The 20,330-nt window shown below is 38.8% G+C and overlaps 1 protein-coding gene across 1 annotated transcript; it reads left to right on the top strand.

Annotated features, from left to right (window-relative positions):
- Positions 1 to 7,782: 7,782 nt before the first annotated feature.
- On the top strand, positions 7,783 to 10,658 carry LOC128207755 (serine-rich adhesin for platelets-like). Its single transcript, XM_052910882.1, has 6 exons — positions 7,783 to 7,825; positions 8,021 to 8,199; positions 8,365 to 8,608; positions 8,946 to 9,115; positions 9,481 to 10,255; positions 10,423 to 10,658. The coding sequence occupies exons 1-6, from the start codon at positions 7,783 to 7,785 to the stop codon at positions 10,656 to 10,658; spliced, it is 1,647 nt and encodes a 548-aa protein (XP_052766842.1).
- Positions 10,659 to 20,330: the final 9,672 nt, after the last annotated feature.

Raw genomic sequence — 20,330 nt, 5'->3', positions numbered from 1 at the left:
TGAAAAATGAAAAAGATAATATTCCTACAGATTTTTATTTTTAGTTTACACCTAAGATTCTTAAACAATTAGTTTATGCAGGCACTCTCTGCATGTTTACGATTTAAAAACTGTGAAGCGGCAAAAAAAAAAAAACAGGTTTGGGTTTGGTTTTTGAAAAAATGCAAATCAAATGGGGTTTTTTCAATAACTCACAGAGAACGTTCCGAAAACTGTCTCCATCCCGTAGTTGATAATGACGTACGCCTCATTTAGACCGTACTTCAGGCCCGGGAAGCTGAAGTAGCACCGTGCTTGCAAACTGTACCTTCCAGAGACCGCATTCACGTTGGCGATCGATATAGACGCGTTGGTTATCAAAGGATCTGGTATCGAAAAGATGAAGGTTCTATGACATGAGCTGCAATTGGGAGAGTTTAAATGCCTGTGTGCCTAGTGTATTGCCAGACAAACATAATATCATATTTCTTTTCTCTCTCTCTCTCTCTCTCTCTCTCTCTCTCTCTCTCTCTCTCTCTCACGCACGCACGCACGCACGCACGCACACCCACCCACACACACCCACACACCCACACACAGAGTTAGAATAATGATATTGGTATGCTTGACGTAAACTTATAGTTTTCAACATGTATACTATCCAACAGTTTATAATGACAATAGTCCCATTGACCTGCTGCTGTGGTTTCTGGGAAACCGAAATAGGTATCAGTGTCTTCAATGTCCTTGGCTTCGACGGCCTCCTGCAGCGAGGAGTAGAGGCGGCAGTCTCCTTCCGGATGATTGGCGCCCAGCCAGCGCGTGTAGGTGAACTCGAGCCCGTAACTGAGCGAGTCCTGGAGCGAATAGCCGACTACCGCGATCACCCATCGACCTTCAGGGTCCGTCTCCACGGCTCCCGCGCCGCCAAGATAGTCCTAGAGGATAAGCCATTGGTTTGTTTATGCTTGTATTTGTATATGAGGGTCTCTGAATAGTAAGCTACTTATTTAGAATACATGATAGCTTTTAGTTCAAAAACTACCTAATCGTACGAAATGATTTATTAAACGTTATGTGAATTTTCCTGACAAACGACCTACTTTGTAACTGGTGATGGGGACCCCGAACCAATTGACCAATTTTTGGGGTACACACCGGTGTGAAAAATCTGGTTAAAGTGTTCTGCGAATGGATGCACCATAATGTCTATTGTCTCTAAACAATACTCGTTTATCAAATTATCTATACCAGCTGCTTTGTTGCGTTTTAGTTTACTACACGCTTTTCGGACTTCTTCGAGTGTAATTCGATAGTCGAGTTCTGCATATGATGGTTGGTCGATTCGTTCAAAGAACAGAACAGAACAAAACAGAACAGAAATTATCATACGTTAACTATACAGTTGTTTGTGTTTCATATACATATTAAATATATTACAATTTCAATTATACAATGTGTGAAATATTAAATAAATATTATAATAAATCTATGTTTAAGTATGAACTGGAATAGTAAATCACAAATCTATCAAACTATAATAGTATACAGAACAGAACATATTATTACACGAAAACTTTACAGTTTTTATGTAAAGTTTTCATATAAATAATTATATCAACATTACAGCTAAACTATGCAGTGAGCGACTAATATCATTGACATATAAAGGATGAACTGAAAAAAAGGACTATTGCAATTATCAAAGTTAGTGCAAGAATATTAATTGACTTTCGTATATGTATACATATTGGAACAATCATTTTCAATATATAATTGAATACATGACAAATGTAGAATTAAATATCATAAGGGTAATACGATTTAAATATTCTAAATGATTATGTAAAAAACTACTTATTACGATGAACAATTAATGATATGGTTTATATATTCATTAGTAAAGTATATCGAATCTTAAATGCTTCCGATATTTCAGATTCATTTGGTGTATTACACAGCTGTACAAGAATCATTCGATATATTCATCCTTCTTGGTAAATTGAAACAATCGTTCTAATTGTGGTACTGCTTGATTTTACAGAAAGAGTGCATCTTTAATTTAATAAATATATTACAAAGTGTCAGCAGTATCGTTCAGGAACATGGAGTATTGTATACAGGCAAATCGGTTAGTCTCCTTCTTGAAGAAATTGGACGTTCAAAAGGTGAATGGCGCAACATTGGACATTCAAATATAAAATCAATGTCGTGCTGGCACGACAGCGGACATTCAGAAAAATAAATTGGACATTCAAAAAGAAATGTCGTGCTAGTGCGACATTGGGAATTCAGTTTTGAATCTCGTGCTGGATCGACACTGGACATAAAAAGATGAATGTCGTGCTGGCATGACAATGGTAGTGCATACACTACATTAGACAGTTATAAACTGAATGTTTTGCTCACACGACATTGGAAATTTAAAAAATGAATGTCGTGATCGCACGAACTCGAACATCGGACATTCATTTTTAGCCCGACTATTCGAAGAATAAAGAGAGCTATACTACTCACCCAAGCGTCGGCGTCGGCCTTTATTATTTTACTTAGAAATTCTGGTTAAGGCTCACATAGGTCAATATCTCAGCAACTACTTGAGGTATTGCATTGAGACTTTATACAATGGTACTCAACCATCCAACCTTTTTAATTAGTCAAGTTAGATAACTATAGTTTGCATTTAATGCAAATAATTGCCCTTTATTATTCGACTTAGAAATTCTGGTTAAGGTTTTGCGTGTAAGCACACATAGGTTAATATCTAAGCAACTACTTGATGCATTGCATTGAGACTTTATACAATGGTACTTAACCATCCAACCTTCTTAATTAACCAAGTTAGATAACTCTAAATTGCAATTAATGCAAAATAATTGACCTTTGTTATTCGACTTAGAAATTCTGGTTAAGGTTTTGCATGTAACCACATTTAAGTCAATTTCTCAGCAAAAATATCATGTATTGCATTAAAACTTTAGATATGTATTCCCAACTATCTAACCTACTAAATTAATGAAGTAAGATAACACTTTTTTGCATATAATGCCAATTATGGGCCTTTATTATTTGACTTAGAAATTCTGGTTATGGTTTTGCATGTAAGCACACATATGATAATATCTCAGCAACTATTTGATGTATTGCATTGAGACGTTATACAATGGTACTCATCCATCCAATCTACTTAAATAACCAAGTAAGATAACACTAGTTTGCATTAAATTCAAAAATTAAATGGCCCTTTTTTATTCGACATAGAAATTCTGGTTAAGGTTTTGCATGTAACCACTTTTAAGTCAATACCTCAGCGAATATATCATGTATTAAATTGAAACTTTACACACAGGCTCCCAACCATTTAACCTTCTTATTAAATCAAGTAAGATACATGTAACTCTATCTTTCGTATTATATAAGTTTTTCCCCTTTATTATGCGACTTAGAAATTCTGGTTAAGGTCTTGCATGTTAGCACACATAGGATAATATCTCAGCAACTACTTGATGTATTGCATTGAGACTTTATACAATGGTATTCAACCATCCAACCTAATTAAATAACCAAGTTAGATAACTGTATGTTGCAAATAATGGCCCTTTAATATTAAGTTAAAAGTTCTGGTTAAAATTTTGCATGTAACCACATTTATGTTAATATCTCAGCACATCATGTATTGCATTGAAATCTAATCTAACAGTGATCCATGCATGTTTCGCCAAAACGTTTCAATCCTTACACTGAAAAGCGGCGGAATAGTCGAGCGAGCTGTCTCTGACAGCTCTTGTTGAATGTCCTGCTGCCAGCATGACATTGAACATTCAAAAATGAATTTCGTGCTGGTACGACACTGGGCATTCATATTGAATGTTGATCTGGCAAGACAATGGACATTCAAAAGCTACATGTTGTGCTGGCATGACGTTGGACATTGGACATTGAATGTTCTTTGAATGTCGTGCTGATACGAAATTGCATATTCAAAAATAAATGTTGGGCTGGCAGGTCATTGCACAATGTACGTTAAATAAGTGTCGTGTTGGCACGAGATTGGACATTAGACATTCAAAAAATAAATAACATTCACATTGGATATTCAAAAATAAAAAAAAGTGTTTCGTGTCGGTACGACATTGGATATTTTTGAATCTACATTGTCGTACCAGCCCGAAATTCTTTCTTGAATGTCCAATGTCCAATACTGTGCCAGGAAGACATTCATTTCGAAATGTCAATTAATGTGCCAGCACGACATTCATTTTTTGAAATCAAATATCCATTGTTTAGCCTGCAGGACAATCATTTCTTGAATGCCCAATGTCGTGCCATTATGACATGTACTTGTTTTCAATGTCCAATGAGGTGCCAGTGCGATATCCATTTTGCCAGCACAACATTCAATTATTGAACGACCAATGTCCTATTTCATGCCAGTGCGACATTCAACTATTGAACGACCAATGTCCTATTTCATGCCAGCGAGACATTCAACTATTGAACGACCAATGTCTTTTTTCATGCCAGCGTGACATTCAACTATTAACCGACCAAAATCCTATTTCATGTCAGCGCGACATTCAAGTATTGACCGACCAAAATCCTATTTCATGTCAGCGCGACATTCAACTATTGAACGACCAATGTCCTATTTCATGCCAGCGCGACATTCAACTATTGAACGACCAATATCCTATTCGATATTCAACTATTGAACGACCAATGTCTTTTTTCATGCCAGCGCGACATTCAACTATTGAACGACCAAAATCCTATTTCATGTCAGCGCGACATTCAACTATCGAACGACCAAAATCCTATTTCATGCCAGCGCGACATTTAACTATTGAACGACCAATGTCCTATTTCATGCCAGCGCGACATTCAACTATTGAACGACCAAAATCCTATTTCATGTCAGCGCGACATTCAACTATCGAACGACCAAAATCCTATTTCATGCCAGCGCGACATTCAACTATTGAACGACCAATGTCCTATTTCATGCCAGTGCGACATTCAACTATTGAACGACCACTGTGGTATTTCATGCCAGCGCGACATTCAATTATTGACCGACCAAAATCCTATTTCATGTCAGCGCGACATTCAACTATTGAACGACCAAAATCCTATTTCATGTCAGCGCGACATTCAACTATTGAACGACCAATGTCCTTTTCGACATTCAATTATTGAACTACCAATGTCCTATTTCATGCCAGCGCGACATTCAACTATTGAACGACCACTGTGGTATTTCATGCCAGCGCGACATCCAATTATTGACCGACCAAAATCCTATTTCATGTCAGCGCGACATTCAACTATCGAACGACCAAAATCCTATTTCATGTCAGCGCGACATTCAACTATTGAACGACCAATGTCCTTTTCGACATTCAATTATTGAACTACCAATGTCCTATTTCATGCCAGAGCGACATTCAACTATTGAACGACCAATGTCCTATTTCATGCCAGCGCGACATTCAACTATTGAACGACCAATGTCGTATTTCATGCCAGCGCGACATTCAACTATTGAACGACAAATGTCCTATTTCATGCCAGCGCGACGTTCAATTATTGACCGACCAAAATCCTATTTCATGTCAGCGCGACATTCAACTATTGAACGACCAATGTCCTATTCGACATTCAATTATTGAACAACCAATGTCCTATTTCATGCCAGCGCGACATTCAACTATTGAACGACCAATGTCCTATTTCATGCCAGCGAGACATTCAACTATTGAACGACCAATGTCTTTTTTCATGCCAGCGTGACATTCAACTATTGACCGACCAAAATCCTATTTCATGTCAGCGCGACATTCAAGTATTGACCGACCAAAATCCTATTTCATGTCAGCGCGACATTCAACTATTGAACGACCAATGTCCTATTTCATGCCAGCGCGACATTCAACTATTGAACGACCAATATCCTATTCGATATTCAACTATTGAACGACCAATGTCCTATTTCATGCCAGCGCGACATTCAACTATTGAACGACCAATATCCTATTCGATATTCAACTATTGAACGACCAATGTCTTTTTTCATGCCAGCGCGACATTCAACTATTGAACGACCAAAATCCTATTTCATGTCAGCGCGACATTCAACTATCGAACGACCAAAATCCTATTTCATGCCAGCGCGACATTTAACTATTGAACGACCAATGTCCTATTTCATGCCAGCGCGACATTCAACTATTGAACGACCAAAATCCTATTTCATGTCAGCGCGACATTCAACTATCGAACGACCAAAATCCTATTTCATGCCAGCGCGACATTCAACTATTGAACGACCAATGTCCTATTTCATGCCAGTGCGACATTCAACTATTGAACGACCACTGTGGTATTTCATGCCAGCGCGACATTCAATTATTGACCGACCAAAATCCTATTTCATGTCAGCGCGACATTCAACTATCGAACGACCAAAATCCTATTTCATGTCAGCGCGACATTCAACTATTGAACGACCAATGTCCTTTTCGACATTCAATTATTGAACTACCAATGTCCTATTTCATGCCAGCGCGACATTCAACTATTGAACGACCACTGTGGTATTTCATGCCAGCGCGACATTCAATTATTGACCGACCAAAATCCTATTTCATGTCAGCGCGACATTCAACTATCGAACGACCAAAATCCTATTTCATGTCAGCGCGACATTCAACTATTGAACGACCAATGTCCTTTTCGACATTCAATTATTGAACTACCAATGTCCTATTTCATGCCAGAGCGACATTCAACTATTGAACGACCAATGTCCTATTTCATGCCAGCGCGACATTCAACTATTGAACGACCAATGTCGTATTTCATGCCAGCGCGACATTCAACTATTGAACGACAAATGTCCTATTTCATGCCAGCGCGACGTTCAATTATTGACCGACCAAAATCCTATTTCATGTCAGCGCGACATTCAACTATTGAACGACCAATGTCCTATTCGACATTCAATTATTGAACAACCAATGTCCTATTTCATGCCAGCGCGACATTCAACTATTGAACGACCAATATCCTATTTCATGCCAGCGCGACATTCAACTATTGAACGACCAATGTCGTATTTCATCCCAGCGCGACATTCAACTATTGAACGACCAATGTCCTATTTCATGCCAGCGCGACATTCAACTATTGAACGACCAATGTCGTATTTCATGCCAGCGCGACATTCAACTATTGAACGACCACTGTGGTATTTCATGCCAGCGCGACATTCAACTATTGAACGACCAATGTCGTATTTCATGCCAGCGCGACATTTTGACCGACCAAAATCCTATTTCATGTCAGCGCGACATAAATATTTTGAATGTTTAATGTCGTGTCAGCACGACATTCATAATTTTAATGTCCAATTTGGTACCAGCTAGACTTTCATTTTGAAAAGTACATATAAAGTGAGCCCTTATGGCGACGTATTGGTATTTCTCACGAAATCTCAGTTCTTTTTTATGTTCTAAGGCAATTGAATTCGTACCGTTTGTTGACATTTGTTTATTATTTATAGACGTCATTTACTTTTTGCAGCCGATGGTCGATCGCATGTTTCTTCTTGCAACAAAAGCTCACCGGAAGCTGACAATATGGGATGATTGAAATTGCTGAAATGTCATTGTCTAATATTCTATGGTATTAAAATACCCTTCACACCAATATTTTATATTTCTTATGATTGTTGGGATAGCTGAAAGTACTATTTAACACAGTTCTGCTTGAAATAATCATACAACTTTAAAGAGATACTAAATCATGTCGCTTGTCATATTCGTCACAGCATCTCTCTTACAAATAGGTAAGTTCTACGTTTATTAGTTTTTGACGTTAAAAAGGTTTATTGATTAGAACATGGACCTACGATCTAAGATAAATTAAATAGAGAAATAACATCAGCAGTATCGTTCGGTGAGTTTTATATCCAAGCAAATCGGTTAATCTGTTTCTTCGGGGCGGTTTGAAAAAGACTATGTAGCTTTACATTTATCCACAGCGAGAGGCGAGCTTCTAGCAACAACGAGTTCCTTCACGGCGACAGACGTGTACGCAACTTCCGATGGAAGTTGGACGGCCGCGATGACCTGTAACTTCGTGTTTCCGGGCAAGAGCGTTTCCACTGGAAACACTGCTCACGTATACACACGGTTCGGGGTCCCCATCACCAGTTACAAAGTAGGTCGTTTGTCAGGAAAATTCACATAACGTTTAATAAATCATTTCGTACGATTAGGTAGTTTTTGAACTAAAAGCTATCATGTATTCTAAATAAGTAGCTTACTATTCAGAGACCCTCATATACAAATACAAGCATAAACAAACCAATGGCTTATCCTCTAGGACTATCTTGGCGGCGCGGGAGCCGTGGAGACGGACCCTGAAGGTCGATGGGTGATCGCGGTAGTCGGCTATTCGCTCCAGGACTCGCTCAGTTACGGGCTCGAGTTCACCTACACGCGCTGGCTGGGCGCCAATCATCCGGAAGGAGACTGCCGCCTCTACTCATCGCTGCAGGAGGCCGTCGAAGCCAAGGACATTGAAGACACTGATACCTATTTCAGTTTCCCAGACACCACAGCAGCAGGTCAATGGGACTATTGTCATTATAAAGTGTTGGATAGTATACATGTTGAAAACTATAAGTTTACGTCAAGCATACCAATATCATTATTCTAACTCTGTGTGTGGGGGTGTGGGTGTGGGTGGGTGTGCGTGCGTGAGTGCGTGCGTGCGTGCGTGCGTGCGTGCGTGCGAGAGAGAGAGAGATTTGAGAGAGAGAGAGAGAGAGAGAGAGAGAGAGAGAGAGAGAGAGAGAAAAGAAATATGATATTACGTTTGTCTGGCAATACCCTAGGCACACAGGCATTTAAACTCTCCCAATTGCAGCTCATGTCATAGAACCTTCATCTTTTCGATACCAGATCCTTTGATAACCAACGCGTCTATATCGATCGCAAACGTGAATGCGGTCTCTGGAAGGTACAGTTTGCAAGCACGGTGCTACTTCAGCTTCCCGGGCCTGAAGTACGGTCTAAATGAGGCGTACGTCATTATCAACTACGGGATGGAGACAGTTGTCGGAACGTACTTTGTGAGTTATTGAAAAAAAAACATTTGATTTGCATTTTTTCAAAAACCAAACCCAAACCTGTTGTTTTTTTTTGTTGCCGCTTCACAGTTTTAAAATCGTAAACATGAAGAGAGTGCCTGCATAAACTAATTGTTTAAGAATCTTAGGTGTAAACTAAAAATAAAAATCTGTAGGAATATCATTTTTTTCATTTTCGCAGTCTTTTCAAATTAAAAACTGGACGCATATACAAAGTATAATAAGTTTAAATAACGAAAATAAAGGCCATCATTTTCAAACCACGACTCAGATCTTTAATTAATTGTTCTGAAGGGTAACACTATTCCATTGACGCGTTTCATAATTGTTTGTCCGACTGTTCTCAGGATTACCAGCCAAACACAATTCTAGTACAGGGTCTGACTGGAGAATTTACTGTGACACAAATGCATTATGCTTCCGCGGACACCTCCGACTTTGTTTTCAACGTCGCAACGACTGAGGCGCCCTCACAGATGGAAAGCGACGGCGACTGCCTGTTGTATGCTCGCGAGGCTGATGCCCGTTCCATGGTTGAAACGCTGTATCAAGTCTCTCCGGTATCCCTTACACCAGGTTTCGTCGGGTCTACGTCGACAACTTTTTCGCCAACGTCTGTCCCTCCTATCTCTGCCGTTCAACCAGCACTCACGACGTCCGTCCAGTCTGACGCCATCACTGACGGCCCGGATTCCACCACCACCACTGTCGTTCCGGAGTCCACCACCACCACTGACGGTCCGGAGTCCACCACCACCACTGACGGTCCGGAGTCCACCACCACCACTGTCGGTCCGGAATCCACCACCACCACTGACGGTCCGGAGTCCACCACCACCACTGTCGGTCTGGAGTCCATCACCACCACTGACGGTCCGGAGTCCACCACCACCACTGACGACTCGGAGTCCACGACTTCCACTGGCGCCCCGGAGTTCACCACGACTAGTGGTCCAGAGTCCGCCACTATCACGGGCGGCACGGAGTTCACCACAACCGGTGGCACAGAGCCCATCGCAATCACTAGCGGCATGGAGTCCACCCGTTCCCCTGGCGGCGCGGTGTCCACCACTACCACCCTGCCTCTCGTCCTCGTCTCCTTTCACAGATCGACAAACACTGGTAATTTCAACATGTGTTATGGCTGTTCGCAGTGTTATCTTCGATATATACCATAAGTGTATTCCATTGTTACCACGTTTAAAATGAGGAGACAATTCCATACATAAATGAAATATGTTTACAACTTGCAGTTCGATTTCTGCATTAATTATATCGGCATGTTTCAGGTTCTTGGATGCGCGAGTACCTGGAGGCGCGCGGCCGTGACGTGGACGGCATTGTGCTCTGGAGGAAGAGCGCATCCACGTGTCTGCATGGCGTGCGCCTCTGCAGTGCCGACCCCGCTTGCGTAGCCATTCGCTGCAACCTCGTCGGCGGTACCAGCAAAGGATTTTCCTCCGTCAGCAAGATTGGGGATACTGATAGGAGTGCGGAGACCGGAGCTCTCTTTGTCTTCGAGTGACGACAATTGATATTTAACAAAACATGGCACAAAGTTATCAAGATATTATTGTATCGACTCTTATTATAAGAGGAATTCACATTAGCAAAGATAGAGGGCGGTTTTACTAATCAATTTACCCGTGCTAACTTTCCCGGTCACTCATTCCTGTACTGAACACCGCAACCAACGGACCACTATTCATTGTTTACGTAAAGTGTTTAATATTCTTGCAAAAGAGTATTTTGCTGCCGGTAGGTTAGATAGTTATTTCACATTAGATCGAGTGTATTGTTTTACTTTTATTCATTATATATATATGTATATATTGTGTAATTATCATTAATTATTGTGTTATTATTAAATACTACTGCAAAAAGGTGATGAATCATCTTTTATATTGCAGGCTTCATCTTCAACATCTACAAACATTCTGTTCTGTTCTGTTCTTTGAAGGAAACCGTGTTTAAATGGAAAGAAAGTGCAGAAAACACGTTATTTCTACCTTATGAGACGATAGTTGATCATTGTTAATCTTTTAGAACACACCAGTCATTTAATATTTGGGCGTTTTTAGTTACAATCTTGTTATCAGTATTTAATATTTTCCATAAATGCATTATTTAGTAAGCAGTTTATCACTCAAAATTAATGTGTGTTATTGATTTTAAATACGAGTAGCACTTAGTTGTTAGAGTAAGTTCACGTTCTGATCAATATCCATAATAAACGCCCCAAAAGGCTCCTATACTTATAAAGAACTGTCGCCTGGAATATTATGATGAAATATTCTTGATAAATCTATTGAGGGCATAAGTTATTCATTTAATTACGCATGAAGGAATCTAATGCAAGTTTCGGTTATTTTTTCATGCTACTTAATTCCAGAAAATTCGGTTTGGGGTAGGAATTCGCAAATGTTTTTCTCACATTTTTTTGTCATTGACATATTTGCATAACAAGAGTGGTTTTATTTTGTTATCTAATGACTTTTATGTATTGGTACTGAATAAGGAGGGGCTGGCATGACAAGTTCAACAAAATGGGAGACGTGAATAATAAACCACAGTGGGTGAAAAGGACATTTATTCAATGTCAAAATTAAATAATAAATACGAGTTTGACATCCTCGTAACATATTATTCACGACTAGCATATTGGGCGTCCAAACAACCGCCCAATAAACGTGCAACAATAAAACCCACATATACTAGAACAAATGCATAAACATGCATATATTCATGGACATGAAGAATAAAATCATACACAATCAATTTATAAATATGTTAATTGCACTACAAATATACCTCATAAAGACATGTATTAAAAAATATACATAGATTGTTTCAAAACATGTATGGAGTTGGATTGGGAGGTGGAAGAAAATTTTGCAAATTATTTTGCTCAAAATTCGCAAGCACGTATCACCGAAGATTTTTTCTAGAATGGCTGAAGCGAGAGGCTAGCGATAGGCCGATACACACCACGTGACCACTGGTCACGGCTTGGACCGCTGATAAGCCACGAACACACTTCCTGACCACTGGTCACGGCGTGGAACGCTGATAAGCCATGCTTAAGATGAAGCCGGCTCAACCCGCAGAATTAGCTAGGGGTGATTCAGTTCAACCCGCAGATCCATAAAATATTCAATGTCGGCATAAAATTATATTTATGTATTGCTACTGAATAAGGAGGGGCTGGCCATGACAAGTTCAACCAAGTGGGAGACGTGAATAATAATTGGGCGTCCAAACAACCGCCTTAAGTGTAACAACACGACGCCCAAAGAGAGGAACTTGGCATGGCGATGCGTTGTAGATGCTGTTAATTATGGTTTGCTTATGACAATGGGAACCTAATCGGTGTGAATTCAATTCTATCATTTACGAAAACAAAAGTTTTCCTATATAACCTGAAAAACAACAACAACTTAATTGAAATAAAATTCCAACAAAACAATAATTTGACAACGTACTTGTTACAAAGGCTACGGCATGGGCGCGTTAGATAACATAACAACACCAAACATATATGTACAAGTAAAAAGCATAAACACGTGAATACAACCATGAATGTAATAAATGATCGCTAGTAAAATTGAGCGAAATATTATACACAACATTACTTCTGGCACATTCCCCCGTTTTATCACGGTAGGTTACACACATAAAAATAAATATACAAAATAAAAAGAAAAATATATAAAAAAACGTTTTTTTACGATGGGCGACACAGTTAAGATAATATCTCCTCTTCGTAAAGGTAGGTACCAATTACACTGTTAAAACATATTGAAATAGGACATCCGCCTCGTAACGGTAGGTAACACTGTTAATAAACATATTGAAATATGACCTCCGCTTCATAACGGTAGGTAACACTGTTAATAAACATATTGAAATAGGACCTCCGCTTCGTAACGGTAGGTAACACTGTTAATAAACATATTGAAATATGACCTCCGCATCGTAACGGTAGAAAACACTGTTTATAAACATATTGAAACAGGACCTCCGCTTCGTAACGGTAGGTAACAGTGTTAATAAACATATTGAAACAGGACCTCCGCTTCGTAACGGTAGGTAACAGTGTTAATAAACATATTGAAATATGACCTCCGCCTCGTAACGGTAGGTAACACTGTTAATAAACATATTGAAATATGACCTCCGCCTCGTAACGGTAGGTAACACTGTTAATAAACATATTGAAATATGACCTCCGCCTCGTAACGGTAGGTAACACTGTTAATAAACATATTGAAATATGACCTCCGCCTCGTAACGGTAGGTAACACTGTTAATAAACATATTGAAATATGACCTCCGCTTCGTAACGGTAGATAACACTGTTAATAAACATATTGAAATATGACCTCCGCCTCGTAACGGTAGATAACACTGTTAATAAACATATTGAAATATGACCTCCGCCTCGTAACGGTAGATAACACTGTTAATAAACATATTGAAATATGACCTCCGCCTCGTAACGGTAGATAACACTGTTAATAAACATATTGAAATATGACCTCCGCCTCGTAACGGTAGGTAACACTGTTCATAAACATATTGAAATATGACCTCCGCCTCGTAACGGTAGATAACACTGTTAATAAACATATTAAAATATGACCTCCGCCTCGTAACGGTAGATAACACTGTTAATAAACATATTAAAATATGACCTCCGCCTCGTAACGGTAGATAACACTGTTAATAAACATATTGAAATATGACCTCCGCCTCGTAACGGTAGATAACACTGTTAATAAACATATTAAAATATGACCTCCGCCTCGTAACGGTAGGTAACACTGTTAATAAACATATTAAAATATGACCTCCGCCTCGTAACGGTAGATAACACTGTTAATAAACATATTGAAATATGACCTCCGCCTCGTAACGGTAGATAACACTGTTAAAACATACTGAAATATGACCTCCGCCTCGTAACGGTAGATAACACTGTTAATAAACATATTAAAATATGACCTCCGCCTCGTAACGGTAGGTAACACTGTTAATAAACATATTAAAATATGACCTCCGCCTCGTAACGGTAGATAACACTGTTAATAAACATATTGAAATATGACCTCCGCCTCGTAACGGTAGATAACACTGTTAAAACATACTGAAATATGACCTCCGCCTCGTAACGGTAGGTAACACTGTTAAAACATATTGAAATATGACCTCCGCCTCGTAACGGTAGGTAACACTGTAAATAAACATATTAAAATATGACCTCCGCCTCGTAACGGTAGGTAACACTGTTAATAAACATATTGCAATATGACCTCCTCCTCGTAACGGTAGGTAACACTGTTAATAAACATATTGCAATATGACCTCCTCCTCGTAACGGTAGGTAACACTGTTAATAAACATATTGAAATATGACCTCCGCCTCGTAACGGTAGGTAACACTGTTAATAAACATATTGAAATATGACCTCCGCCTCGTAACGGTAGGTAACACTGTTAATAAACATATTGCAATATGACCTCCTCCTCGTAACGGTAGGTAACACTGTTAATAAACATATTGAAATATGACCTCCGCCTCGTAACGGTAGGTAACACTGTTAATAAACATATTGCAATATGACCTCCTCCTCGTAACGGTAGGTAACACTGTTAATAAACATATTGCAATATGACCTCCTCCTCGTAACGGTAGGTAACACTGTTAATAAACATATTGAAATATGACCTCCGCCTCGTAACGGTAGATAACACTGTTAATAAACATATTGAAATATGACCTCCGCCTCGTAACGGTAGGTAACACTGTTAATAAACATATTGAAATATGACCTCCGCCTCGTAACGGTAGGTAACACTGTTAAAACATATTGAAATATGACCTCCGCCTCGTAACGGTAGGTAACACTGTTAATAAACATATTGAAATATGACCTCCGCCTCGTAACGGTAGGTAACAGTGTTAATAAACATATTAAAATATGACCTCCGCCTCGTAACGGTAGGTAACACTGTTAATAAACATATTGAAATATGACCTCCGCTTCGTAACGGTAGGTAACACTGTTAATAAACATATTGAAATATGACCTCCGCTTCGTAACGGTAGGTAACACTGTTAATAAACATATTGAAATATGACCTCCGCCTCGTAACGGTAGGTAACACTGTTAATAAACATATTGAAATATGACCTCCGCCTCGTAACGGTAGGTAACACTGTTAAAACATATTGAAATATGACCTCCGCCTCGTAACGGTAGGTAACACTGTTAATAAACATAATGAAACAGGACCTCCGCTTCGTAACGGTAGGTAACACTGTAAATAACCATATTGAAATATGACCTCCGCCTCGTAACGGTAGGTAACACTGTTAATAAACATATTGAAATATGACCTCCGCCTCGTAACGGTAGATAACACTGTTAATAAACATATTAAAATATGACCTCCGCCTCGTAACGGTAGGTAACACTGTTAATAAACATATTAAAATATGACCTCCGCCTCGTAACGGTAGATAACACTGTTAATAAACATATTGAAATATGACCTCCGCCTCGTAACGGTAGATAACACTGTTAAAACATACTGAAATATGACCTCCGCCTCGTAACGGTAGGTAACACTGTTAAAACATATTGAAATATGACCTCCGCCTCGTAACGGTAGGTAACACTGTAAATAAACATATTAAAATATGACCTCCGCCTCGTAACGGTAGGTAACACTGTTAATAAACATATTGCAATATGACCTCCTCCTCGTAACGGTAGGTAACACTGTTAATAAACATATTGCAATATGACCTCCTCCTCGTAACGGTAGGTAACACTGTTAATAAACATATTGAAATATGACCTCCGCCTCGTAACGGTAGGTAACACTGTTAATAAACATATTGAAATATGACCTCCGCCTCGTAACGGTAGGTAACACTGTTAATAAACATATTGCAATATGACCTCCTCCTCGTAACGGTAGGTAACACTGTTAATAAACATATTGAAATATGACCTCCGCCTCGTAACGGTAGGTAACACTGTTAATAAACATATTGCAATATGACCTCCTCCTCGTAACGGTAGGTAACACTGTTAATAAACATATTGCAATATGACCTCCTCCTCGTAACGGTAGGTAACACTGTTAATAAACATATTGAAATATGACCTCCGCCTCGTAACGGTAGGTAACACTGTTAATAAACATATTGCAATATGACCTCCTCCTCGTAACGGTAGATAACACTGTTAATAAACATATTGAAATATGACCTCCGCCTCGTAACGGTAGGTAACACTGTTAATAAACATATTGAAATATGACCTCCGCCTCGTAACGGTAGGTAACACTGTTAAAACATATTGAAATATGACCTCCGCCTCGTAACGGTAGGTAACACTGTTAATAAACATATTGAAATATGACCTCCGCCTCGTAACGGTAGGTAACAGTGTTAATAAACATATTAAAATATGACCTCCGCCTCGTAACGGTAGGTAACACTGTTAATAAACATATTGAAATATGACCTCCGCTTCGTAACGGTAGGTAACACTGTTAATAAACATATTGAAATATGACCTCCGCTTCGTAACGGTAGGTAACACTGTTAATAAACATATTGAAATATGACCTCCGCCTCGTAACGGTAGGTAACACTGTTAATAAACATATTGAAATATGACCTCCGCCTCGTAACGGTAGATAACACTGTTAAAACATATTGAAATATGACCTCCGCCTCGTAACGGTAGGTAACACTGTTAATAAACATAATGAAACAGGACCTCCGCTTCGTAACGGTAGGTAACACTGTAAATAACCATATTGAAATATGACCTCCGCCTCGTAACGGTAGGTAACACTGTTAATAAACATATTGAAATATGACCTCCGCTTCGTAACGGTAGATAACACTGTTAATAAACATATTGAAATATGACCTCCGCTTCGTAACGGTAGGTAACACTGTTAATAAACATATTGAAATATGACCTCCGCCTCGTAATGGTAGGTAACACTGTTAATAAACATATTGAAATATGACCTCCGCCTCGTAGCGGTAGGTAACACTGTTAAAACATATTGAAATATGACCTCCGCTTCGTAACGGTAGGTAACACTGTTAATAAACATATTGAAATATGACCTCCGCCTCGTAATGGTAGGTAACACTGTTAATAAACATATTGAAATATGACCTCCGCCTCGTAATGGTAGATAACACTGTTAATAAACATATTGAAATATGACCTCCGCCTCGTAACGGTAGATAACACTGTTAATAAACATATTGAAATATGACCTACGCCTCGTAACGGTAGATAACACTGTTAATAAACATATTGAAATATGACCTCCGCCTCGTAACGGTAGATAACACTGTTAATAACATATTGAAATATGACCTCCGCCTCGTAACGGTAGGTAACACTGTTCATAAACATATTGAAATATGACCTCCGCCTCGTAACGGTAGGTAAAACTGTTAATAAACATATTGAAATATGACCTCCGCCTCGTAACGGTAGGTAACACTGTTAATAAACATATTGAAATATGACCTCCGCCTCGTAACGGTAGATAACACTGTTAATAAACATATTGAAATATGACCTCCGCCTCGTAACGGTAGATAACACTGTTAATAAACATATTGAAGTATGACCTCCGCCTCGTAACGGTAGGTAAAACTGTTAATAAACATATTGAAATATGACCTCCGCCTCGTAACGGTAGGTAACACTGTTAATAAACATATTGAAATATGACCTCCGCCTCGTAACGGTAGATAACACTGTTAATAAACATATTGAAATATGACCTCCGCCTCGTAACGGTAGATAACACTGTTAATAAACATATTGAAATATGACCTCCGCCTCGTAACGGTAGGTAACACTGTTAATAAACATATTGAAATATGACCTCCGCCTCGTAATGGTAGGTAACACTGTTAATAAACATATTGAAATATGACCTCCGCCTCGTAACGGTAGGTAACACTGTTAATAAACATATTGAAATATGACCTCCGCTTTGTAACGGTAGGTAACACTGTTAAAACTTATTGAAATATGACCTCCGCTTCGTAACGGTAGGTAACAGTGTTAATAAACATATTGAAATATGACCTCCGCCTCGTAATGGTAGGTAACACTGTTAATTAACATATTGAAATATGACCTCCGCTTCGTAACGGTAGATAACACTGTTAATAAACATATTGAAATATGACCTCCGCCTCGTAACGGTAGGTAACACTGTTAATAAACATATTGAAATATGACCTCCGCCTCGTAACGGTAGGTAACACTATTAATAAATATATTGAAATATGACCTCCGCCTCGTAACGGTAGGTAACACTGTTAAAACATATTGAAATAGGATATCCGCCTCGTAACGGTAGGTAACACTGTTAATAAACATATTGAAATATGACCTCCGCCTCGTAACGGTAGGTAACACTGTTAATAAACATATTGAAATATGACCTCCGCCTCGTAACGGTAGGTAACACTGTTAATAAACATATTGAAATATGACCTCCGCCTCGTAACGGTAGGTAACACTGTTAAAACATATTGAAATATGACCTCCGCCTCGTAACGGTAGGTAACACTGTTAATAAACATATTGAAATATGACCTCCGCCTCGTAACGGTAGGTAAAACTGTTAATAAACATATTGAAATATGACCTCCGCCTCGTAACGGTAGGTAACACTGTTAATAAACATATTGAAATATGACCTCCGCCTCGTAACGGTAGGTAACACTGTTAATAAACATATTGAAATATGACCTCCGCCTCGTAACGGTAGGTAACACTGTTAATAAACATATTGAAATATGACCTCCGCCTCGTAACGGTAGGTAACACTGTTAATAAACATATTGAAATATGACCTCCGCCTCGTAACGGTAGGTAACACTGTTAAAACATATTGAAATATGACCTCCGCCTCGTAACGGTAGATAACACTGTTAATAAACATATTGAAATATGACCTCCGCCTCGTAACGGTAGATAACACTGTTAATAAACATATTGAAATATGACCTCCGCCTCGTAACGGTAGGTAACACTGTTAATAAACATATTGAAATATGACCTCCGCCTCGTAACGGTAGGTAACACTGTTAAAACATATTGAAATATGACCTCCGCCTCGTAACGGTAGGTAACACTGTTAATAAACATATTGAAATATGACCTCCGCCTCGTAACGGTAGATAACACTGTTAATAAACATATTAAAATATGACCTCCGCCTCGTAACGGTAGATAACACTGTTAATAAACATATTGAAATATGACCTCCGCCTCGTAACGGTAGGTAACACTGTTAATAAACATATTGAAATATGACCTCCGCCTCGTAACGGTAGGTAACAGTGTTAATAAACATATTGAAATATGACCTCCGCCTCGTAATGGTAGATAACACTGTTAATAAACATATTGAAATATGACCTCCGCCTCGTAATGGTAGATAACACTGTTAATAAACATATTGAAATATGACCTTCGCCTCGTAACGGTAGGTAACACTGTTCATAAACATATTGAAATATGACCTCCGCCTCGTAATGGTAGATAACACTGTTAATAAACATATTGAAATATGACCTCCGCCTCGTAACGGTAGGTAACACTGTTAATAAACATATTGAAATATGACCTCCGCCTCGTAACGGTAGGTAACACTGTTAAAACATATTGAAATATGACCTCCGCCTCGTAACGGTAGGTAACACTGTTCATAAACATATTGAAATATGACCTCCGCCTCGTAACGGTAGATAACACTGTTAATAAACATATTGAAATATGACCTCCGCCTCGTAACGGTAGGTAACACTGTTAATAAACATATTGAAATATGACCTCCGCCTCGTAACGGTAGGTAACACTGTTAATAAACATATTGAAATATGACCTCCGCCTCGTAATGGTAGATAACACTGTTAATAAACATATTGAAATATGACCTCCGCCTCGTAACGGTAGGTAACACTGTTAATAAACATATTGAAATATGACCTCCGCCTCGTAACGGTAGGTAACACTGTTAATAAACATATTGAAATATGACCTCCGCCTCGTAACGGTAGGTAACACTGTTAATAAACATATTGAAATATGACCTCCGCCTCGTAACGGTAGGTAAAACTGTTAATAAA

This window comes from Mya arenaria, chromosome 11 (assembly GCF_026914265.1).
Source record: "Mya arenaria isolate MELC-2E11 chromosome 11, ASM2691426v1".
Classification (NCBI taxonomy): domain Eukaryota; kingdom Metazoa; phylum Mollusca; class Bivalvia; order Myida; family Myidae; genus Mya; species Mya arenaria.
This window is presented reverse-complemented; position numbering and strand designations above follow the sequence as displayed.